This window comes from Oryctolagus cuniculus, chromosome 4 (assembly GCF_964237555.1).
Source record: "Oryctolagus cuniculus chromosome 4, mOryCun1.1, whole genome shotgun sequence".
NCBI classification, from domain to species: Eukaryota; Metazoa; Chordata; class Mammalia; order Lagomorpha; family Leporidae; genus Oryctolagus; species Oryctolagus cuniculus.
The window spans coordinates 10,202,868-10,227,629 of record NC_091435.1 but is presented as its reverse complement, the minus strand read 5'-3'; the positions used below and the strand labels follow the sequence as shown (position 1 = coordinate 10,227,629).

Sequence of the window (24,762 nt, the reverse complement as noted above, 5' to 3'; positions counted from 1 at the left end):
GTCCCCCCATGCACAGTGGACTGTACTAGCCCCGTCCATATAAGGGGGACCTGATTCTCAAGTACAACTCGCACGTCTGGGAGGTTAGGCGGGCATTCTGCTTAGCCTGCTTTCCAAGGTGAACAGCTTTGAAACCACAAGGCAGACGTGGGAACTTTCTCTGCTGCTCCAGCTACACGGCCACCTCACCTCTCCCTGGCTCCTGTAGCACTGCCTCAGGGCTGTGCATTTATTGTTTCCTCTGCCCAGAACATTCTTCCCCGAGTCCTGTGGACCTGTCTCTCCCATCCTGAAGCATTTGATCAGATGTCTTCTCCCTGAAGAATTCCTGAACACCTGAAGCCGCAAACTCTCCTGCGTCCGGCTAAGCCCTAGCCCTTTGGCTGTGGTTTTCTCTGGATCACTCCCTCATACCCTGGCCCACTATACTGGAAGGCTCCACAACACAGCCGCTGTCTCTGACCCTCGTGCCCTGTAAGAACCCCAGCACGTATGAGACTCACTAAATGCCGACGAACAACCAACTGACTGCTCAGATCCCTCACAACGCTGCCACCCAGCCTACCTCCGTGAGATGTCAGCGACGTAGCACTCATTCGGGAATGCTGGGATTAATGTTTTCAACTAGAAAAACTGTCTGGTGGTGAAAGATGTCATAAATGAGCACACGGAGCATCACAGAGAGTTGTCTCATTAGATGTTCGATCAGTCAGCAAAACTCAGCTCCTCTTTCCTTTCCCCACACTAAAAACTACGAAAGAATCTATAAAGATCCTTGTGCTGAGCTAAGCACAGCACCCCAATGCAAGCCGAGAGCAGCAGTGGCTTCTCTTTCCTTGTAAGGAGAACCTTCACACACACACACACACACACACACACACAAACTATACATATACACATCACATACACCACATAGGTACCACATACACACACGTGCTGTATACATATATTCACAGCACACATATGCCACATGCCACATACACACATGGCACACATGCACCACACACGCCATATACATATACACTTAGCACACATGGACCATACACACACACACCAAATACATATATTCATAGCGCATATTCACCACACACACATCATATACATATACATAGAGCACACACACCATACACACACCAAATACATATGCACATAGCACACACACTGTATACATACACACATTACACATGCCTACACATTATACTATATATATGTATATGTACACATCATAGACATACTATACACATTATATAGCTAAACACACCACAAACACCATACATCATACATACTCTATACACACATATACTCTATACTTAGACACATCACACACACACCATACATATCATATACATTCAAACACCACACAGCACATATACACACATTGCTCACATACCAGGTACACACATCATATACATATGCACACTGCACACGCAGTATACATATGTAGTCACATCATATACATACACACAGCCACATATCACACATATGCATGCCACACATGTATACCAAATGCATATACAATATACCACACAGTACACAAAACACGCATGCACATATACACAAAGAGGAAAACATAGTACATACATTCACTGTACACACACAAATCACACACATGCACACAGAGACACACATACATATACTCCCACACACAGAAACACACACACACACACAGGAAGCATCACAGGGTCCCCCTCAGGACACAGGCAGTGACTGGATTTGTTCACTGGCAGAGCTCCTGCCCCAGAGTGGAGGCAGGTGGCAGGTGGGGGTGGGGCAGAGAGGTGAACATCAACTCCTGAACTGCACCTGCGGCCTCTGAACAGCTTTGACATACATGTCTGGAGCAAGCCAAGCCCCATGGTGGACAGGCCAGGCTAGAGGGTGGGGGGGGGGCAGAAACCTCCCCAGAGGCCGGGTACCTCCACCTGTGCCAGCAGGCAGCGGGTGTACACAGCAGAGACACTGAGCGAGTTTGGACAGGACCCGGGTAAACTGAGGGCCCTTGCGAGGCTGGGCAACGCCCAGGCCAGTGCTGACTGAATGCGGGTGTGAGTGAACGAAGGCCCCCTCTCCCCGGCTATACTCATCCTGCAGCGCTGGCCCAGCAGGGTGCCCCGCACCCGCACTCCCCTGCACTTCTGAAAGGGCCGAGGAGACTCCCTCCCATTTCTAAACTCGGTGCCTGCTGGGTCCCAGGGCCTCCCAGCCTCCGAGGGCAGCCTCCGAGGCTCAGCCCCGCCTGCTGTCATCAGGGCCAACTGAAGACAGGGTTGTCACAAAACCCTGGGACTGACGCTGGAGCCGAGCAGGCAGCTCAGCCGCGAGCTCAGCATTTTCTGGTAAGAAAGCCTGCAGGAACCAGGCACGGGTTTTTCACTGACTCGGAGCCCCACCTTTCCCTGCGGAGAACAAGCCATCAGGGTGTTCTGGGGATGACAACCTCACCCAGGCACCAGGCTGACTTCTACCCCCTGTCATGAGCAGGAGCCGGGAGCAGCCTCTAGCCAGCAAGTGGCTACTTGCCTGGACTCCCAGAGTCCCTGCATGGTGACGGAAAGGCTGCTGCCACCTTCTGCCGGGTGACACCGGGAGGGAACGTCCTCTGTGTTCCAAGTCACCAGTGCCCCCCATCCAGCCTGATGACCACATCTGAGGCTCAGGTCTTGGGCAGAACTAGCCCCGGGGTGGACAGGCCAGGCCACTTCAGCTACAGAAGGAAGGAAGAGAAGGCGTTGCTGCCTCCCTAGCCAAAGCCACCACCTTCTCCCATCCACGTCCTCCCCAGCCCTCCCCTTGGGCCGCGTGGGCTCAGCCTCCCTGCTCCTCCCTCGCTCTGTTACACGGGCCACAGCACAGCTGCCTTTTCAACAAACAGCGCGCTCTCTTTCAACTCGGCCCTGTTCTGTGGGAGTACCGCGGGGTGTCAGAGCAAAGTGGAGCAGGCCCAGAGAACTCCGCCTTCTCCCGGCCCCACTCCCTTCTCCCACCCCAACCTCTTTAAAAAAAAAAAAAGAAAAGAAATTTTTTAAGCCACTTCTGCTTCCTTCATTTTCTTTGCAGCTGCAGCCGAGAGATATAGTAACGCTACTGTACGGGACTTTGAAAGCAGGGCTTTGGAGAGGTTTCCAAATGCCATACAAGCCGGTTATTCTCTGCCTTGTTTTCTTTGGCTGCAAGTTGGTAGCCCCGAGTGAGTCAAACAGTATTAACTTTCAATAGGGAAGCGGTGTGGTCAACCGAAGCTGTTTGCGGCTAGATTGTGAAGATAGGTAGGGCAGGTACTGAAGAACAGCCCATAATACTTGGAGGAGGCAGCCCCCGCTCAGGAAAACGCTGACAATTAACACGACTCACACAGGCTTTTTTTCGTTGGCTGAGGAATTAACACCAAGGTCTCTGACCGGACAGCTTTGGGAAGTGGGCCACACTGGGGTTTGGACAATCGAGCACTTTGTGGGTGTAAGGATGGCTTTTTTTTTTTTTTAAATGTTGCCTAAGTCATGGGAAATCTGGTTAGGGCTATTTCCCCTACGGAGGCACGCCACTTGGGTGGGGGGAGGGGCCTTTATCCACACTTCCATGCCTCTCCCCCATGTTCCCAGGCACCACGCGGCCTCCCCACTTTGACAGCTGACCGCAGGGCCCTGGCCGCCCGTCTGAAGTGAGAAGATGTGGCTCTGAGAGCGCGCTGTCCCACAGGCACTCCTTTCGGGAGCTGAGAAGGACCTCACAAATCCCTGCCCCTTCTGCAGATGAGGAAACACAGGTGGTCTGAAGCCGCTGTGCCTCCCGCAGCCAGGCGGAGCCAGAGGCCGCGCGTGGGCGCCCAGGCCGGCCTCTGCCTTGCCCAGGGCTCAGAATTCCTTTCGGAGTTCAACAGAGCAGTTTGGGAGCACAGCCCAGCCCTCAAGACTCAAATTCTAGCGCTCTCCAGTTCTTTCTCCCTGCACTTGGTTACCTCTGTATAACGAGACTGGCAGAATCTCTCAAGGATTAGGAGGGTTTCCCCCTGAACTCCCTCCCGACGCGAGCTGCCCCGGGGCCTTGGCGGAGCCCAGCCCCAAGCAGTTGTGGATTTGGACTGGTCCTGAGAAACCAGCACGAAAGCTCCAGGGTGTAGCATTTCGCCGCCCTGAAATCTAATCCAGAAATCTCAGGCTAGCAGCGTATATAAAAAGCCACTGGCGTGGGGGTGGGATGGATAAGGACACGGCTGCTTGCACCCTGATCTGTGTGGGTCGGGTCTGACAGTCTCCTGAACCTTCTGGCTATGTAAGCGTTTCATTACAAATAACTGAAAAGAGCCAGAAAGTTGTAGAAGAAAAAACAGCTTCGTTCTGGAAAATTCTGCTCAAATCAAACTCGACCCTCAGCCGCTTGACGAAGTGTGTTCCCTACACTCTTAAATGGTCTACAGGTGTAGGCAAGACAATGATCAGATACTCTGGTAGCAAAGCTACAATTTCTGTAAGCGTGGAATAATCGTAATGGTGGCTGATTTACATTGTCTCTCTTTTTTTCTCTACAATTTTCTTTTCGCCATCCTGAAAGACACGAGGAGATGAAAGCTACCTTCAAGAAACCGTAATTCCTTTAAGATCCCTATGATTCCCATATAATAACCATGAAACAATAATAGATATTCCTATTATTATCAACTGCCTAAATAGCTATTATACGTCCATTATCTAGTGGATAGACCGCTGGAGAGAAACACTTTGAAATACATCATTTCAATTCATCGCAAGCAGCCCCATGCAGTATTCCCATCTGCTAGAGGACTCGGCGGAAGCTTCTAGACGCTAGGTGCTCAATGCCTGGCTGAGACACAGCAGCTACCTTTTGGGAAAATCTATAGCTGTTTGGGGAACAAAAAGGCAGGGAGGGCAACATGGCTTCCTTGCTTGTGCTTCAGTGGGGGTATCAGGCCGCGGAGGCTGGTTCAGGGTTAACTGGCCACGGAGGCCGGTTCAGCGATTGGGTGTTTGGAGTTACCGACAGGTAGAGTGGAAGGAAAATGAGAAAAAAGCCCTCATTGTACTGCATCTCAAGGGCCCCATTTGCCAGGACTTTTTCCTTTTTAAAATAACTTGGCAATGACAAATACGGGGCCCCCGGTTGGGCGGATTCCACGTAAAGGCTCTGGGATGAGGAAAAGTGACCTGTGTTCGTGACATGTGTTTTGATGAAAGCAGCAAACGCTGACGCAGCCCCGCTGTGCCCTGCCCTGCGCCGCCCTTACGGGCAGTGCAGTCGGCCCTGACGATGCACACATGCTGCATCTGTAGAAAAAAAAACTGTGGCTGCACTGAACCTATAGGGATGTTCTGTCACCCCCTTTACAAACACTGTGTTACTCTACCATTTATTTATTGGTGAGGGAGAGAAAGAGAGAGAGGAGAGAAACAGAGAACTCCCAAATGCTGGTTCACCTCCCAAATGTTCTCAACAGCTGGGGTGGAACCAGGCCAAAACCAGGAGCTAGGGACTCCATCCAGGTCTCCTACGTCAGGACCAAGGACTCAGGACCAGAGCCATCACCTGCCGCCTGCCAGGGTGTGCTGCAGCAAGAAGCCGCAGTCAGGAGTGGAGCTGGGACTTGAACCCAGGCCCTCGGACACGCAATGTGGATATCCCAAGTAGCACTTTAGGCACCAAGCCAAATGCCCACCGCATGGTATTTTTCGTAAGGGAGTTAACATCCTGAGAGTCTGCTGTCCTGTGTGGGAGGTGTCTGGGATCCAATGCCCTGTGGGTGGCGAGGGACTCCTGTACTTCATCCCGTCTGTTCATGAATTCCCGACAGAACAGAGCTCACACTTTCCTGGCCTTACACCCCAGGACACTGAGCTTGACGAGATTTGTGTGGTTGGGAAAGGAGAGGCAACGGCCGTTGGCCACCACTGCAGCCTTTGGGCCTATCTCATCTAACCCTCGCCTCTCTGGCAAGGTGGGTATCATGAAACCCATTCTACAGATGGGGAAACATGCAGCAAGTCAGTCGCAGCGACGAGGCCAGGTGTTCAGGCTCCCCACCCCTCTCCCACCCCTCTTCAATCCTCAGTCACTGCTGTACACCAGGGCTCTGGTCCGAGAGCGATGTCAGACAGGAGCGAAGGAAGGAACCCAGTGTGTTTCCCCTTAGCTCTTTGAAATGAATGAACTGGAAATATCATAAAACCACTCAGAGGTAAGTATAAAAACAGCGATACCAGGAACAAATAGAGAAAGGGCCATAAATTTATATAGTACTTAAGAACGCACTTCTTCCAAGTGTTTACTTTTCATCTCCAATGACCAGAAGATGACTTCCAGGCCGTGGTGAACAAAAACAAAAACAAAAATCTAACAAACAAATAAAATATCAGATGTTGAACGTTTCAGGACAGGAAAGTAGACTGAAAGATTTTGAGAACAGTCTGGCTTTTAGTCAATATTTGCTTTAATGGAACCTGAGTATACGTAAATCGTGCACGTACCAAAGTAATGTGTTGCCATTAACTTTCTTATGGGGGTCCAGGGACTTGGCAGATTAATTCCATTGTGTTACTTTTAAAAAGGCAAACAGAAAAGAAGTTTGCTTTGGGTACTTAAAGCAGGTTTTTTTCTCCTTGTCTTGGCTTTCCCCTATGGATATAGACCCAGAATATTTGGCAACTGACTGCATGAGTTTTGTTAGCGATCCTGTACAAGTTCCAAGTGGAAGTCGATGGAAGTCATGCTATGACAAAGCCATTTCCCATGCAGCTCAGTGCCAGGGTCTTTGGATACGTCTGATCAGGCAGTTGTGGCACAGTCATGGATTCCACCTAGTTTATTTCTTCCATATTTCAACATGTAATGCTCTTTCAGCAAAAAAGAAACCTTTAAAAATATTTTTAAAGGAAATCACATGGAAAGAGCAGGAGAACACAGAAAGTGCAAACTAACTCTAGTTAACGTAGACACGGGTCCAGTGTGAGGGCGTCGTTTTTACTGATTCATGCAAAAATTCTGGAATTTTTTTTTTGATTGTAGTGGCAGAGTTCTATGAGACTCAGTGTATCAAATTCTAACTAATGCCTTTCTGAGCTACAAGGCTTCCTGGGAAAACCCTGAGCTTCTGAGAACATTTTTTTAAAATGGAAAGTGGCTAAGGTATGAAAAACTAACTCTAAATCCACTCAGAAGTGGAGAAGCAGACAGAGTGTAATGGGCTGTGATGCTCTGACCTGCCAGCTGTCACCCATCAGCCAGCTGTGGCTACGCCTGGTCATATAGGAGACAAGTACGCAGCCACGGCCCAGCCAGCCCAGGCAAGGCAGCTCTGTTGGGCCTCATAACACACAGGCAATGAACGTGGAAGGTCTCCAGCTGCCACGTGGGTTTTGGAAACTCAAAGGGTGGCTGGCCACGTTTCCACGCCTGCAGAGCTTGGCTGTGGCTCAGCAACCTCAGGAGTTCATGTGTTCTTGTAATGCAGCCTATTCCGTGGCTCCCGCATCCATGAGTCAACCGGCATGGGTTGAAAATAATTGTTTTTTTAAAAATGCATCTGGATAAAATATGTACAGACTTTTTCTTGTAGCTATTCTCTAGCCTATGCAGTATAACAACAGTTTATAACGCATGGCATTGCATCAAAGCATGGAGAGACACTTGCAGTCCATACGAGGATATGCACAGGTTCTATGAAAATGCTACAGCATTGCATAGAGGGACTTGAGCATCCATGATATCTGTATCCATGGAATCAATCCCTCGCTCCCAGACACTGGGGGACAACTACTCTGAAATCCATTATTTCCCCCTGAATATGCTGCTTCATTCGGTTATCACATTAGATGCCTACTCCGTGTGTACAGATGGAATCCACAGATGGTCAGGGAAGGACAGATGAGACTGCTGACCCTACATGACTGCCACATTCCTGGGCCCTTGTCTAGGACAGTGGCAGAGGTTCTTCTGGGACGCTCACACACGCTGAACAGGAACCGCAGGCAGGCGCTCAGGCACTGACTCTCCACGTTTCTCAGAGGAGATCCCCCCACACGCTGCCCCTGCCTGGTTTATCACAAAGTGTGACATTTGGGGGCAAGGCCATTGTACCCATTAGGGACTTGGGCACTGTGCCCAGAACGCTTCAAGAGCCTAGAAATGTTGCCAGGAAAGAAATTTTACTGGTTCTAAATACAAAACAAAAGCTGGGAAAAAAATCAAAATTTATAAATGTTTAATTAAATGTCAAAAATAAGCAACCTTATAGCAACTTCATGAATTTTTAAATTTAGGATTCTCAGATCTCCTTTGCATAGTTTTTTTTTCTTTTCCACTTCTAAAAGAAGTATTCCAAGACATAATGCGGACAATAGATGACCTCTTCCCAGCACTTACTCTGAGCCAGGTACAGTTCGAACGCTTCACAAAGACCGTCGCATTTGGCCTCACGGTCCCGTGATGCCAGCAGGCAACAGTCTGTGTTTTACAGAGGCTCCCCACCCCGTATCGGCACCCACAAAGGTGGCAAGTGCTGAAACAGGGACCTCAAGCCCTGGCTGTACTCACATGCTGATGGCAGAGAAATCGGGGCTGCAATAAATTAAACAAGCTAGGCACAGCCAGAGAATTTAAACATGCTAACTATAGAGCTCTTTCAAAAAACTCACAGTAAAAAAGTAATCCCTAATATACAAGCTGGGTGCATGTGGATTTGTCTAATGTAACGCAGGGTGGCCCAGGGAAGGCATTCGGGGCCTTGGGGGAACCCACGGCTGAATTCTGCTGACAATATTTTGTTACCCCTTTTGAGTGGGAATTAATTTAGAGATTATCTCGTTCCATTGCCTGGTTCTGCAGAAGAGGAAAATGAGGACTAAGGTACTTAAGATAATAGCCTGAGTTCACACCCACAGGTCTGGTGGCGCCAGTGTGAGAACCCAGGTCCCTGAGTTCAGGATCCAGAAATCTCTGTACACGTTTGAAGCTTAAGAGGCGGAAGCCTAAACGCAGACAGGATTTTTTCCCTTTAGCACATCATATAATAAATTCTAACGAGGACTGTAACATGTAATTGAGATCTCAACTGCACTGTTGCGGCATTCAAAACAGTGATAGGATTTTGCTATGGTCCAGATGGAAGGGGAAATCGAAAGCGATGGTTGAAGTTCCACTCCGCGTCTCTCCTCTCCTTTCTGCCCCAGCACGAGACCGAGAAGTTGCCTAGATAATTTCTTTTGTGTTCTCACTGGCACCTGGCAGCAACTCCTTTCTATTCTACAACAATACAAATGTCACTTAAAAAAAAAAAAGTGTCCAAGACTTCACAGGCCCCAACTCACTCTGAGATACATCAGACGACCTCTTGCTTCGGAAGCATAATCCCTTCAGGGTCACTGCCCCTTTAGCCAGCGATCTGTCCTGACCTCAGCCTGAAGTCCAGTGTCAGGGGAATCCTCACGCACCTCGGTCCCCTTCTTGGTCTACTCTGACACTGCTACACATGATAAACAGGACGAGATTCTAATATCCACTGGGAGCGTTTAGGCTTAACTGGTTTTTTTTTTTTTTTTTTTTTGACAGGCAGAGTGGACAGTGAGAGAGAGAGACAGAGAGAAAGGTCTTCCTTTGCCGTTGGTTCACCCTCCAATGGCCGCCGCAGCCGGCACGCTGCGGCCGGCGCACCACGCTGATCCGATGGCAGGAGCCAGGTGCTTCTCCTGGTCTCCCATGGGGTGCAGGGCCCAAGCACTTGGGCCATCCTCCACTGTACTCCCTGGCCACAGCAGAGAGCTGGCCTGGAAGAGGGGCAACCAGGACAGAATCCGGCGTCCCGACCGGGACTAGAACCCGGTGTGCCGGCGCCGTAAGGTGGAGGATTAGCCTAGTGAGCTGCGGCGCCGGCCTAGGCTTAAATGTTAGTAACGCTTTAAAATGGGCTTTGACCAAGTCTTCAGATAGCTGGGGAGCTCATCACAGCAAGAGTTAAAGTACCTGGGAATATTTCCCTAGAGTTTCTATCATAGCCTAACATGGACCGTCTTTCTCCTACTTTGCGTTTGGGAGGGAGGGAAAGAAGGAGGGAGGGAGGGCGGAAGGGAGGGAGGGATGATTTCCTTGTTCCTGGTGAACTGAGATTTCACCTAGAAGGAACTAAAGTTCAAAATCCGAGATTTGAGGGATCCCAGGGTGATGGGATTGAGTAGATCCCCACTCAGGATCTGGAAAGTATGCCCGAAGCAGCTCCCAGTGAACAACGTGACTGGACTGTTGATTACAGTCCTGGGGCCTCCGATCCGGCAACCCTTCCAGAGTTACAGTAGTCAGCGGAGAGCCAAGAGTGACAGAATTCTCCCAGTACACCACGCAAGTGGGCCCCTAGGACACCCTTTGCTGCAGGGCCATCTGGACTCAGATGGCTGCCCTGGTGGTCACTTTTGTCACCTTACTCATCTTTCCTACAGGCCAACCCCAGAGGGAGGGAGAGGTTCATGCTGTGCACCGCCCATGGTTGAGGTCCCCACCGAAGCCAGGCTCCCAAGCAGACCCTGGTGACAGGTGCAGAACCAACTGCACGTGTGATCCGCATGGCCATGGCTGTGTGCTAGGATTCTCCAGGCGGGTATTTCTTTGCAGCCCGGCCCAGGGGAACATGCTGATTTGCTTCCGTCAGTGACAAACATGATGGCCACCAAAACTACACCGCACTGCTCTTTGAAGAAAATTGTACGTGAAGCAGCCCTTTATTGATAAACTCTCCTAATAAAAAATAGAAGAATTAAAATACAATGAAGCTCAAATAGCAGTCAGCGCAGTTCTTAAGCACAGACACTGGTGCCTGTGGATTCCAGTGTCTGGACTGCTTCGTTTAAATTCTGGCTTCCTAGTTGTATGGCCTAGGGCCAGTTGCTCAATTTCTTTTTGCTTCAATTTCCTTACCTGTTCTTTCAAAGATTATATAAATTAATATGCATGAAGCACTTTTGACAGCATGGGCAACTGATTAATAGCACCCAATGCTAGCTATTATTATTATCAGGCGCTTGGACCATTAGGAGAAAATGATACTTTTGAAAACAACTAATATTAATCAAAAGATCAATCTATAGACATGATGTTCATCCCACACCTTTTTGATGATCTTAATTTCAAGTATTTTTAAGCTCATTATCACCCTAAGTTTACAGGTGCCTCACAGGCATTTCTTGGCATAGATAAAGATACTGCTTCGTATGCAGTCACCCCTCCATATCTTTGGGTTCTGCACCCACAAATTCAAACAACCATGGATGGAAAACACCCAGGAAAAACCACACCTGTTCTGAACATGCACAGGCTTTTTTCTTCGTCATTATTCCTTAAACAACACAGTCCAACAGCTATTTATATAGCAGTGACCTTGTACTAGGTATTACAAGGGATCTAGAGATGATTTAATGTCTACATCTGGGTATGCATAGGCCATAAGCAAAAAGTACCCAGTTTGTAGGAGAGATGTGAGCAATCATGGATTTTGGTATCCAAGGGAAAAAAATCTTAAAACCAATGCCTCACACACACCAAGGGATAACTGTGTATGTAGTAGACTTGCTATTTATATTCAAAGTCATGGAAGAAAATTACATTCATGTGACATAATCTCAAGAAAGTACTTAAAAAGCAACTAATAAAGAGGCCCTTCAGTGGGCCTATTTTAACTTTACCTCGTATTAGTCAGCAAGAAGGCGAGTGGCCCAGAAAGCACCCAGGTATTCAAGGAATGACTCCGTCTGTCTGTCTGTTATCATGAACCTCAGGAGCTCAAGGAGGTCACAGTTGCCTGGAGGATCCTTTTAACTCAAGGGCAGAAATCACCCCGGAAGTGGTCAATTTTCAACTTGGTTTCTCAGTGTCCCCCACATAACAGGGCCCTGACTGGACAGGAGATGGCTGTCCAGTGCACATGGGTGGGTGACAAGACCAGACTGTCTACTGTCCTCAATCTCCTGTCAGCAAAGTACTGTCCCCTGGGGCACTGAACCAATTCTATACATTCAAACTATTTATTGCATTCTCTGCGGAGGGTGTGCTTGGGTCTCTTAGTGTTACCAGGTAGTCTCCCAAATTACTGATAGCTGGGGTTTTTCATTAGAGCTTCAGGAATACCAAACATAGAACAACTCTGAAATGTCATTTTCCTAAAGAATCCTTTCGCTGTTATCTTTTATGTTTTAACTACCTTTTACTATGTTAACAAGCTAGTAGGCATCCTACCTACCAACTGAAAAGAGATCCCTCATTGCTGCCTGCCTGAACTGATTCCAGGCAGAGAACAGTGCTCTTTCTCCACAATAAATTTAATTTTACAGCAATTAATAATTTCTATACTGGCTTGAGATATCAAAAAAAAATCCCGTGGTATGTGAAAAAGGCAATTTTTGACAGGACAGAGACTGTAAAAGAGCAAATATCCATCTGAAATAAAAACTACTTTTAATTCTCTTGGCAATACACTTTTTGCTCCAGCTGCACCACTGGGAAGAGGGGAGGTGGGCAGAGAAGTGTCAAGTTATCCCATCAGAATGATCAACAGACTGGCTGGGGCAGTTTTGTCTTCATAGTCACTTACTTAGCTATCTGAAGGACAAGTCAAATGAGTGAAGTTTTATCTCTGGCCTTTTGCATACATATTTCAAGTTGAAGGCTACCATTTATCCTTTTTAGACAATCCTCTAGGAGCCATGTAAGCCAACACCCCACTTCAAATGTGAGTATACTGAGGTCCTAATCAGAGAGTATAATTGAGGATCTACAGGACAATATGATATGGATGTAGACATTAACAGACAAATGCATGGATGGACAGATGGATACATAAGAGTCCAGTATGAGATATAGGAACTCATTATCTCATTTCTGGCTTCACCAACAGCTATTTCTTTAAAACCCAGGCAAATTTTTCCATTTCTCTCAGACTGTTCTCCCTTATCTTAGAGGCAGCTGTCCTAAAGCTTTCTCAGGTCCCTACTAGCTTTCATAGTCTTTGATGTCATGAAACTATTTGACTTGGTGATGCCAAGGCCATTTTGCCAGAATCACCCAGAATCCAAAGAACCCTAATCATGGAAGAGACTCGGAAGCTTATAGGTTTTTGACCCTGTCTGGGTGTCTTGGTTTTCTTGCAGGGTACTATAGCACGACATGGGCCAGCAGCTATGAGCAAAGACAAGCCAGAAGCAAGACTCAAGACGTTCAAAGGAGAAGAAGAGAGAAGCACAGGACGGATGTTTAGCTTAGTGGCTAAGGTTGAGATGCTACATTCCCACATCAGAGTGCCTGGGTTCTAGTCCCAGTAATGCTCCCACTCCAGCTTCCTGCTAATGTGGATCCTGGGAGGCAGCAGGTGTTGGTTCAAGTAATTGGATCCTATGCCACCCACATGGGAGACTTGGATGGAGTTCATGGCTCCCAGCTTCAGCCTGACACAGTCCAGGCCAATGCATGCAGGCATCTGGGAGTTCTCTCTGTCAGTCTGTCCATCTCTTTCTCTGTCTCCCAGATAATCAAACAAAATAAAATAAAAACACAAAGTGAGCAGTGCTGGCCCACCCTTGCCTGGAAGGAGGAACAGAAAAGTCAGCATTGCCCGTCACCCAGGAGTCTGCATGCATTTGACTTGTTTCTAGAAGTCTCTTGTGAAACACAAGACTCACAGCTGGGGCTTTAACGCCTCTTTATATCACACTTACACTTATTTCCACCCAGTTAATTCTTCCCTAGACTCCAGATGCCTCTTGGCAGGGAGGACTTTGTGAAAATAGGTGCCTCTTTGGAGCAACTCTCTTCTGTCTGTTCAAGGGGCCCTTCCCCGAAACGGCTGTTTTCTTAAGTCATAAAACAGCAGGGGCAGAGTAAACTGTATATAACAGGCAGGCCATTGCCATCACATCCACGGTCCATGCATTTCCCCTGCTGACTGCCAGTTCTTAAACGTCAGAATAGCCACCACTTGTTTTCTGAGGCCCGGCCAGCCCCGTTAGCTCTCTGACTGTCACAGGAGATGCTGGCCGGGAGGCAAAAACCAGCCGTTTCCATGCCTGAGAGAGAGCGGACAGAGCACGGCCATCGAGGGGCCAGAGGCTTTATGCTTTTGCATTTTGCACCACCCGAGAGACGGCTGTGCTCTTTTCAAAGGCAGGGATTCTACCGCCTCGTGGTGAGCCTTTCTCGCAGTTTAACAACCCTCAGCGTCAACTTTCTTGCACCTCGCCACTGCCTCCCTGCAACCCTGAGCCATGCTGTCCTTGAAGCCTGCTTCCTCCGTGGTCCTCGGAGGACAGCAAAGGCCCCCTGGTGCTCGGGTTATGCTTTATGCCGGGCCACTGTCACTCTTTAGTCTTCGACCCTTCCTGCTGTGGCGCCCCAGACACTTCCTGGGTTCTGTGGTCCCTGCGTGGTCCTGTGCTCACGGCCTGCTGCTCACACAGCAAGAACCAGCAGATGTTCCCAGGCGCAGAGTGTCCCAACTTTGAGCATAGAAAGAAACACTCAGTGGGCTTAGAAAGAAAAAGCTGGGGGCCGGCACTGTGGCACAGCAGGTAGTCTGCTGCCTGCGCTGCCGGCATCCCCTATCGGCACCGGTTCAAGTTCTGGCTGCTCCTTTTTCTATCTAGCTGCCCTCCAATGTACCTCGGAAAGTAGTGGATGATGGCCCAAATATCTGGCTCTGGCCCCGCATGTGGGAGACCCAGATGAAGCTCCAGGCTCCTGGCTTTGGCCTAGCCCAGCCCTGGATGTTGAGGTCATTTGGGGAGTGAATCAGCAGATGGAAGATCGACCTGTCTCTCTCTCTCTCTCTCTGTGTGTGTGTGTGTGTGTAACTGTGCCTTTCAAATAAATAGATGCATCTTTAAAAAAAGAAAGGAAGGAAGGAAGGAAGCAAGCTAGCTAGCTAAGTGGGTCTCCTGGGGAAGCACGAAGCCAAAGTGGAGGGAGTTGCTAAGTACAGCAAATGTTGACAAGGGGACCCTAGGAGGGGAAGTCAGAAAGTTCTGAAAAATTCCGAAATTTCAGTGCCCCAAATTTTGAAACCCATGCCTAGTTTTTATTTTTGTAGAATGTGTTTTCCATGAACTTTCTGAAGCTCCTCCCGCCATGGAAAACAGCGTCCAGTGGGGCTCTGCCTCTGCTGGCCTTTTATCCACCCAGGGGCATCAGGAAAGCAGAAACAGCAAGGAGAATGGTTCAGGAGGCGACCGAGATGGTACAAGGTTGTGGCCAGGGCGGCAGGAAGGGATGACAAGGTGGCCATGGAGGGCCGTACCCCCGGGGCCACCTTACACTTCCCCGTATGAGAAAGTCGTCTGGGGACGCTGGAGCAGCAGCCAGAGACAGGGTTGGGTGGTATGGTCTACTGGGATCCTTACCATCCCCTGAGCTCCTCTGCACCAGGGTCCGGCACTGTGGCACTGCCTCTCCCCAAAAGCTCTCCTTTATACCCTCATCTTGCAGCGGGCGGATGCTGAGGTTCAGAGCGGCGCCGCGGCTTGCGGAAGAAGTCTTAGGAACTCTACTCGTTAGCCCCCAGAGCCCAGATCCTCAACTGCTCCATCGGAAGCCCTTGCCTCGCCCATCTCAGCTTCCGGGGAGCAGCAGGAGAAACACTGCATGCGTCCAGCAGCGAGAACAGCAGTTTTCCACGGAGGCCTGCAGGTGCCAGGCCAGCACTCGCGTCAGCCCCACAGACCTGGGGCTGCAGCCCAGCCTCAGGTCCTGGGGCAGCGTGTGTGTCTGGAAAAGCATGTGGCTCTTGTGTTTATGCAAAGATAGCCATTAAGTCACCGGGAAGACATCTCTCCTGCAGACTAAACAACCCCTCTCCTTTTTTAAAAGCTTTCCTCACAGCAACTTTTTTTTTTTTTTTGGTACCATCTTTCTATATTTACTGCCCCCCCCCCCCCCCCCGCCCCGGCACTCTTGTACCCTCCCGTTCTCTATTTTAAACAATCCCATAATAAGATTTTCATCTGTGCCACAGGAAGAAAAAGGGTTATTTCCATAGCTTTGTACCTCTAGCCTAACCAAATTAATACAAGGCTAGCATGGATGGTCCACACTGACCCTCAGGCCTTTTTTTAAAAATTTTTTTGGCTGCCCCTGTGCCCGGCCACTCCTCCATTCACTGTCTGTGTCTGCTCCTGTTGCTTTGAGGAAGTGAGGGTAGACCCGGGGACTGTGAACACGCCAGCCCAGAGGGGGCACCCACTTACTTCGAGGTTCCCGGGGTCCGTCCACTGTGATTTTGATGGCCCTGTGGTAGGTGGCGACTTGCGGCGGGTTTGTGAAGACGGTGATGGTCAGCGTGAAGCTCTTCCCTGTGGGGACACAAAAGCAAACAAGGAATGGGGTGGCAGCCTGAATAATTCTGCCAGGGAACCGGCGCTTCGCGGTGGCTTGCTGGCCCTCAAACTGGAAAGGTGTCAGCGACGCCCTGGGGCCTGGGTCTGCTTCCTGCCTGGAATGCACACCTATGCTGTTTGTCCAGACAGGACACTTCGCAAGTTATATGGCTTTAGTTTAATCATCAATCAACAGCACGGGATCAGGAGAGATGCTAACGTATTTTCTTTCAAGTCAAGACTCCAGGGATGCATAGAGTCAGGTGGGCTGCTACCCCCCACCTCCTCCCTCAGCCCCACCGCCCACCCTCCTCCCTCAAGCTGGGGTTGGAGTGCAAGAAAGCACAGCCATCCGCTTGGCATCTACCTCGGGAGATTAGCAAAGGCAAGTTTCTCAGTCTGAAGACAGGCTAAATTGGAATTATTCTCTCGGCATTGTAAAATAATACCAATAATTGCTGACTGATTTTAAGTTTCAACAGCCAGAAATTACTAGAGACGCTCACAGGACTGGTCAGAACACGATGTATCGTCGATACAGGAATTTAAGGATATAGAACTGACAGACGGAGGTTCAATAATATACTGCACGTTAATAATTTAATATAAGAGTACTTACTGAGTCTCAGTTCCACATCCTTAAATCTAGATTTCATGCAAACCTTTCTTATATATACTCACGAAAGGGGAGTGTGGCTTTATTGTACATTTTTAATAATTCAAAAAAATTATTCTTGGCCAAGTGGTTAAGAAAATGGACTCTTGGGTTTAGGTTTCAGCAAGCAAGCCTTGGTGTCCTTGCCTGGAAGATGGGTACACGTGACGGTTCCTACCTCATATTTTAGGGAACACTAAATGAGCTAATATGAGTGGAAACAGAACGGTATCTGGGCATGGTACTCAAAAGTGCGTATGTTCATTATTTCTCTCCTCTGGTGCTCAGGATCCCAACATCTGACTAAGAATGATGTTCAATCCTGCATCAATGTAGTAGTTCTTCAATTCACACAGTGTCACTTTTTTTTTTTTTAATTTGACAGATAGAGTTAGACAGTAAGAGAAAGAGACAGAGAGAAAGGTCTTCCTTCCATTGGTTCACTCCCCAAATGCCGATCTAAAGCCAGGAGCCAGGTGCTTCTTCCTGGTCTCCCACGTGGGTGCAGAGGCCCAAGCACTTTGGGCCATCTTTCACTGCACTCCTGGGCCACAGCAGAGAGCTGGACTACAAGAGGAGTAACCGGGACTAGAAGTGGCGCCCATATGGGATGCCAGCACTGCAGGCGGAGGATTAACCAAGTGAGCCACGACGGCGGCCCCTACACAGTGTCACTTCTTACTCACACAGCATGAGATGAAAATAAAAGCTAGGAAAACACATGCACATCCACGCCTTCCAAAACCCATACGTCGCTCTAAAACTCCGATTACCATTCTTCCTCAACTTAGAACAGAGTACTTCCCACTGTCACTCCTGCTTTAAAGGAGAGAAGGCTAAGGCAGAATGCTCAAGGCAAACATCTTCGGCCACAGCAGCCAGCGACTGCCCTGCAGGGAAGCCCCAGGAGTTCACACTTTGTCCCTAAGTCTGAGACAGAAAGATCAGACAGCGGTCAGAGGAGGGAGCCTGCTTCTCACAGGCTGCTCTGATGCATCTAATGCACCCAGCAAGGATGCATTGTAGGGGGAGGGGGTTGCATGCTGGGGGCGGGGTCCTGGGGGCCCCCAGCAGGCCCTGTGCCACCATGCATCTTCCCCACGGTCTGCCTGTCTCCCCTGAAACCTTTAGGATTTGCCCTCTGCAGAGGTTCCCAGCTGGCTTCCCACCTGGGACTCTGGCTGAAGTAGCAGTGGAAGAGGCCCAGCAGGTGCAGAAAGAGACGAGTAAGGCACTTAGTAGAGAGGCACTGAGCTACTCACTGTCAGGCTAAGAGCAGCCCAAGGAGCAGAGGCAGCCGCGGCCTGGGGGCAGCCGCATCCACGTGGTCCTCTGCTGGCGGACCAACCACCCCACAAGCTCGCAGGCAGCCTGCTGTCTCCACCTGGAGTCCGGGGGGTTGTCCCCATAACGCCAAGGCTGAGAAAGCCCTCGCCCTGGACGGCACCTCTGCCCCAGCCTGAGTCTTCCTGCCTTCAAGGTGCAGCCAGTGCCGTGCTGACCATGGCGATTTGCTTTCTGGCTGCTCTGGGGTGGAAGATGTGAGTTCCTATAGGAGTGGCTACACCTCTCCTTCCAGGTCTGTATCCTGGTCCTGAAAGACGAGGGGCTTTTAGGATGCCTAAAGGGTCACTTTCAGCTCTGACTGTGCACCTCCCTCTGAGAAGGCATCGGTGGGGGGTGGCTCCGCACCCCCTGCGGGTCTGTGGGCATCCCCTGAGCCTCTCCTCTGGTACCCACGGCTTCAGCACTTGATAGCTCACGAAAAACATTTCTGAAGCTGCTGCTATAAATCACCATGTACTAGGCGGCCCGCACAACAGACATGCGTTCTCTCCCAGTCCTGGAGGCCCGAAGATCAGCATCAGCGGGGCCTGGCTCCCTCTGCACGCTCTTGGGGAGGGGCCTTCCTGGCCTCCTGCAGCTTCCAGTGGTCACCAGCAACCCATGATGCTCCTCTCCAGTCCCTGCATCCGTCTGCCAGCTCCCCCTCTCCATCCAGGACACCAGTCCTTGGGCTTCGGGCCGTTCGAATCCGGTCTGACCTTGCCTTCACTTGACCCTATCTGCAGAGAGCCTATTTCTCAGTGGGGTCATATTCTGTGATGCTAGGCTTAGATGAATTTGGGGGCAACACTAGACAACCCAGTCCAGATCCCACATGCCGTCTCAGCTCCGGTCACAGCACTGTGAGTGGCAGTTGCCCCTCGGGCATCTGTGCCGCTGGGGCTCTCGGGCTGCTCCTGCGGTTCCCCTCCACAACCAGCCCAGGCACAGCTCTCTGAACGACAACAAAGCACGGCCGTGCTCACAGGACTGGCATTTATAGGTCTGTGTAGAGCGTCCCACGGTTCAAACCCTTTCCCCTATCCGATGGCACTGGGTCCTCACCACAATCTTACAAGATGGATTTTATTGTCTTTGATTAATAGGTGACAAAGCAAAAGCTCAGAGAAGTAGTTCTCCCAAAGTCACACAGCTCGCATATACAGCGGAACTCACATCTCCGTGCCCACTGTTGCTGACACTTTTGTCACCAAGGTCATAACCACCTGCAAACGAGTGGCATCAACACCGGGCGTCCGACAGGGGCACTACGCGTACCACTGCCCCCCAGAGGGGAACTGTCCCTGTGACTTCACGTCCACAAACCATACTCAGGAGCTCACTGCAACACTGAGGGCTACAAGGCAGTTCCTTGCTGAGCTGACTTTGAACTTGGGATGTCCTCTTGTTAACCACAGACTGGCCTCCGTAACCAGAAGTCAGATTCAGCCAACCTGAGTATCTGGGAACTCATGGCTCAAAATTATCTGCCTGCTCCTTTCTGCCTATCATTTTCTGTGCGACCACAACAAGTGCCCAGCCAGCAGGAGCTCCTGTTTGGGTCATTTTCACCCCAGGAACACGGCTCACCAAGGAGGAGCTGTTCTGCTGTCTCCCTCACAATGGGCTCTTGTTTACGGCTTGGTGCACAAGGACATCTGCTTCCTATCTTATCGACGGAGTGGTGGCTTTTTCTCACAGGTGTGTGGACAGTTTTTCACTATGTGAGAGCTTTGCTTTTCTCCTCCTGTCTTCTTCCTGCCAGACCCGGCAGTGGCCTTGGCAAAGGGCTGTAGTTAGCCACTGGGCACGTCTGCCTGATTCCCTCCCGCAGGAGCCGTGGGCTCTGCCCTCTGCCCCGCCCTGCCCATGGCTGCCAAGACACAGCCCTTGCTGGCCAGCACCTGCAGAAAGAAGTGGGCGCTGCAGCCCGGAGCACCCGAGTTATTAGCCAAATTACAATGACCGATGGGCCCTGGTATCTGAAGCACGTGGGTGTGGAGAGTGAAAGACTCTCAAGTGTTTGTCTCTGCAAGCTGTAGCCAGAAGGGTAGGGAGTCAGGGCAGAGCAGGGGAGGACAGAGCTGCTGGATAACAAAGGGGCCGGGCGGCCACAGAGAGAAATAACGTGGGGCCTGCAGCCAGGATGGAGTCTCTGCGCTGCCGGAGGCATGCACTGGCCGGGGTTCCTGGAGGCCAACAGAGGGCTTGGTCAGTGCACAGGTGACCCAGGAGCTGACCCCATACTCCCAGCTCCAGAGGGGGCTGGCAAAAGCATCCCAGCGGACCTGCTGGGAGAGTCGCAGCGGAAGTGACCAAGGCTTAAAGGGGGACATGCTGACCACAAAGCAGCGTTGCTGCTGACCAGGGAGTGGCTTCCAGGAGGGCTGCTGTTTGGAAACACAGGCACTAGGACTGCATGAGAACGTGGGAAGAAGCAGGGCACAGAGGGTGGTCTTGACTTAGGCATGGGGGCAACAAGAGATTAGAATTTGATCATAAAATCCCGTGTGGATGGAAATGCCTGGGGTGACAGCTAACAGGGTGGAGCGCAAGTTGATGTACACACGTTCTACCGCTTGCTGGCTGTGTGACCTTGGCTAAGTTACTTAACCATTCTGGGCCCTTGGCTTTGTTATTTGTAAAATGATAGCAGTAACTGTCCTTCCATCTCATAGTGCTGTGAGGCAGGCCAAATGAAACAGGGCTCTGAGCAAGCTCTTAAATATTGGCTCAAGTAGCTGGGTTCCTGCCACCCACGTAAGAGACCTGGATGGAGTTTAGTTTCTAGATTTGGCCTCGCTCAGCCCTGGATGTTGGGGGCATTTGGGTAATGACACTGGTTTTGGGAGATTTGTCTGTCTGTCTGTCTCTCTATCTCTCTCCCTTTCAACTATATACAATTAATTATTTGTAGAAATTAAAAAAAAAGATCATTAAAGACATGATAAACATGATTCCACAAAGATCAGCATTCTAGGAGATCCTGTGAAGAGGAACTGAGGCTAAAGTAGCCACTGAGGTCTGCGGGTGGGAGATGTGTATGCCCTCGGCAGGTGATGGAGCTGCCACAAGGCCCAAGTTCAGCTTGAGCTTCAAGTTCAAGTTGCCTCCTGGCCCGCCAGCTGGCGACCTTTGTGGGGCACAACTGTGCCTGACTGATCCGCTGTATAAACAAGCCAGGCCACTGCAACATGTGTCGTCGCCCTCGACGCCAGTTTGTCCATCCAAAAGCCAGTGCGAAAGACTAGCTGCTTTATTTAGTTGGGAAGAAGGTCACAGGGTGAGTCCCCCTGGGCACTTGCTCTGGTGACACAGTCCCTAAGGCGAGGTGGCTATGAGGCCCGGGCCCACGGCTCTAGTGTGGCCAGCTCCTGATGTCCACAGCCCCAGGCTGGTGAACTCTTGACAGCACGCACCCCACTTCCTCGCCACATCTGGGAAGCTGTGAGCATGCACACTGCTCCCCTAAGGCCTGAGGGTGAGGAGTAAAGCGCAAAGAAACAAGAGGAGCATCAAGACCGCTTCTCCCCCAGGTGTGGGATCCCATATTGAAAGTTCAGGCTCGGGGCGCAGCAGGTGTTTGGCGCAGCTGTCAAGATGCCGCTCGGGACCCCTGCATCCTACATCAGAGCGCATGGTTCAAGTCTTAGCCCTGCTCCCCTCTCCAGCTTTCTGCTGATGCCTATCTCCCAGGTCCCGGCTCCCAGCACTGGCCTGGCCCAGCCCCAGCCTTGGTGGGCTTGTGGGGGAGTAAACCAGCCGATGGGATCTCTTGGCCTTTCTCTTTTAAATAAAACAAATAAATAAAAGAAATATACTGAAAAAAAAATAACAAGTTTGGGTTCAGTGACATCACAGCAGCACCCTCCTTTGTTGATCCGCATCTGGGGGTGACTGTCTCGCTCTTATTGTCACTGAGCCTGGCTAGCATGGGCCTGCGGCAGCAGCCCGCCTGCGCCTGCATTGGCTCCTCAGGGGCCTCTGTGTCTGTCCCTCTCCTTGAAGTCAGTGTGGGGAGTGAGTCATCTTCTCCTTTCTGGGCCAGTTTCAGGGGATGTGAAACTTGCCCTCTGTCACGCACAGGCAGGCTGCACGCAAAGGGCCCGTCTGCCCCTGGGGGTAGGCTCCTTAGGAAAGGCACCCACAGTGCCATCCATCGGCGCGTGGACCTGGGCCGGAAAGCCGCTGTGCAAAAAACTTCAAACACACAGGAGAGGGTGAAAAGAAAAAAAAAGAAAAAAAGAAAAAATGCAGCCTTTGTCGACTAGGAGAACCGGGAACGGCTCAAATTCTGCTCTTTGCAAATTCAGGAAATCCCCCAAGATTTCTGAAAGGTTGCAGGGAGATTTCTCCTTGACTACAGTGTACGGCGGGTCTAATTTTGATCACCGAGAATGAAGTCTTAAAATGAACACACCTTCGGATCCCAGGGGTGATCTGCATGGTGTGTATTTCTCACAAGATCTTTTTGATTTTTCACTTTTCCACTGGAACAACCTCACAGTCAAAATCCACGCTGTTGCTCCTCTTCTATTTCCTTACCCAAACACTCACCGCTATTTTTGACCGAGGCGCTGTATAAGTAATTTATTTTGGGATTGCTCAACAAAGTAAAGATGTTTCAGATGGTACAGAATCGCCTACATTTCATCAAATGAAGCTGTTGGTGCCCAAACACTTGTGGGCAAAGTTCTTCGTACTAGCTTTGTACTAGCTAGCGCCAGTTGCACCGCATCTACACTGGCAAAACGCAGGCTGAACGCCCAAGCTGCAGGCACAAGGACAGCCCTCCGGAGGCAGACTGCGAGTCAGGCGCTAACAGTGCAGACCGTAAATTCACCATAGAATAGCGTCTGCTTGGAATGCTGTGTGATCTGAAACATAGCTGTTTTACTTGGGAAAATCAAAGGCATGCAAAGCAGTGTGTCTTGAGGTGTTCTATGAAAATGAGTTGTTTGAGGACAGGAGACAGCATTTTATTTATCTTTGTATCTTCTGATCCAAGGTAAATTTTTTTAAAAAAACTTTGATAAATGCATCAATGAATTCTCTAGCAAGCATTCCAGTGCCCAGCCGGCTCTCCGTGATGTCTTGGAAAGGGAGCCCTGCTTTTTCCGAGGGGTGTGTGTGTGTGTGTGTGTGTGTAGCTTGGGCTGCCCAGCTGCAGGCAGTGGGAGGACAGGTCGGAGAAGGAATGGAGGGAGACCCCTTTTCTGCACAAGGACACAGCTGGCTTCTGCATCCACAGGTTTTACATCCATGGAGTCAACCAAGTGCAGACCAGAAATATTCAGAAGAAAATTGCATCTGTACTGACCAAATGCAAACTTCTCTCTAGCCAGTATCACCTAAATGGTGCAGTATAACAAGTCTTTCCATAGCATTCGCACCGTATTAGGTACGTACTCTAGGGATGATCTGAAGAATAACGCACTGTATTGGTTATATGTGAATACTAAGCCATTTTATCTCAGAGACTTGGGAAATCCTTGGACTCTGGTCTATGTGGCAGGGGTGGATGCCCGCAGACACCCAGGGACGACCACTCCATCTAATGCCCAGAGCTCCATGGTGCTCTCACGTGATTCTGCCTGTCTTGTCCCTAGATTTCCTATTTCCCATCTGCGCTTTTATTTCATCTGCTATCAGCTCTCCAGTATCTCAATGGAGGAGCCAAGTTTTAGCCCAAACATGCCCAAGATGGAACTCAGTCCTCTTTAGCCAAGGCCACACCTGCTGCTCTTTCTTCCATCCAGGAGAACTCTCTGGCTGGCAAACCCCAAAACCCCAGTCCGCACCCATTCAGCTGGCTGCAGACTCAGGCTTGGGCCACCCAGGGCAAGAGGCCACAGTGACCTCCCAGGGCTGGCCCACTCCTGGCCCTGGCTAGGCCTGCAGCCCAGTGCCACACACACACAGCTCAGCACCGCTGGAGGCACATGCTCAGGGGTCCCAGAGGTGGGCATTCTGAAGGGAAGGCAGCCTTGGGGTCCTGGGCTCCTGCGCCCCAGGTCCTGCAGGCAGGAGGAGGGGTGGTGGGTGTGGAGGCTGAGGGTGAGGCATGACGGAGGTGGGCAGTGACACTTACTGCATGGGAGTCTGCTAACCGGATGTGTACCTGCCGGTGGCTGTCTGGAAGGAGCGGCAAGAGCTTTCTGTCTCTGGAAGTCCCCTGGGGACCCTCCAAATATTCTCCTCATCCTCCAAACTGCATTCCAAGTGTGCTTCCATGTGACAGGAAGTGCCTGCTTATGTCTGTTGACGGTTGCCCCACTTGTGAGCAAGGTCCCAGCGTGGATTCCAAGGTCCTGACCCACAGCCCCCACCCCCCATCCCTCCCAAGGAAGCCCAGGGGCCCACCGGAGTGCCTCTTGCTGCTCCACAGCCCGGCTGCTCCTCGCCGCTCTGCCTTCTGTGCTTGGGCACACT

General features: G+C 50.4%; 1 protein-coding gene across 2 annotated transcripts in view; it reads right to left on the bottom strand.

The window, feature by feature from the left end:
• Positions 1-24,762, bottom strand: part of RUNX1 (RUNX family transcription factor 1) — a 253,508-nt gene that overhangs the window by 54,933 nt on the left and 173,813 nt on the right. For both annotated transcript variants that reach the window (XM_051833591.2, XM_051833590.2), the window contains exon 5: positions 16,221-16,325. In XM_051833591.2, coding sequence (XP_051689551.1) covers positions 16,221-16,325 — 105 coding nt within the window. The remainder of the gene's footprint in view (positions 1-16,220; positions 16,326-24,762) is intronic.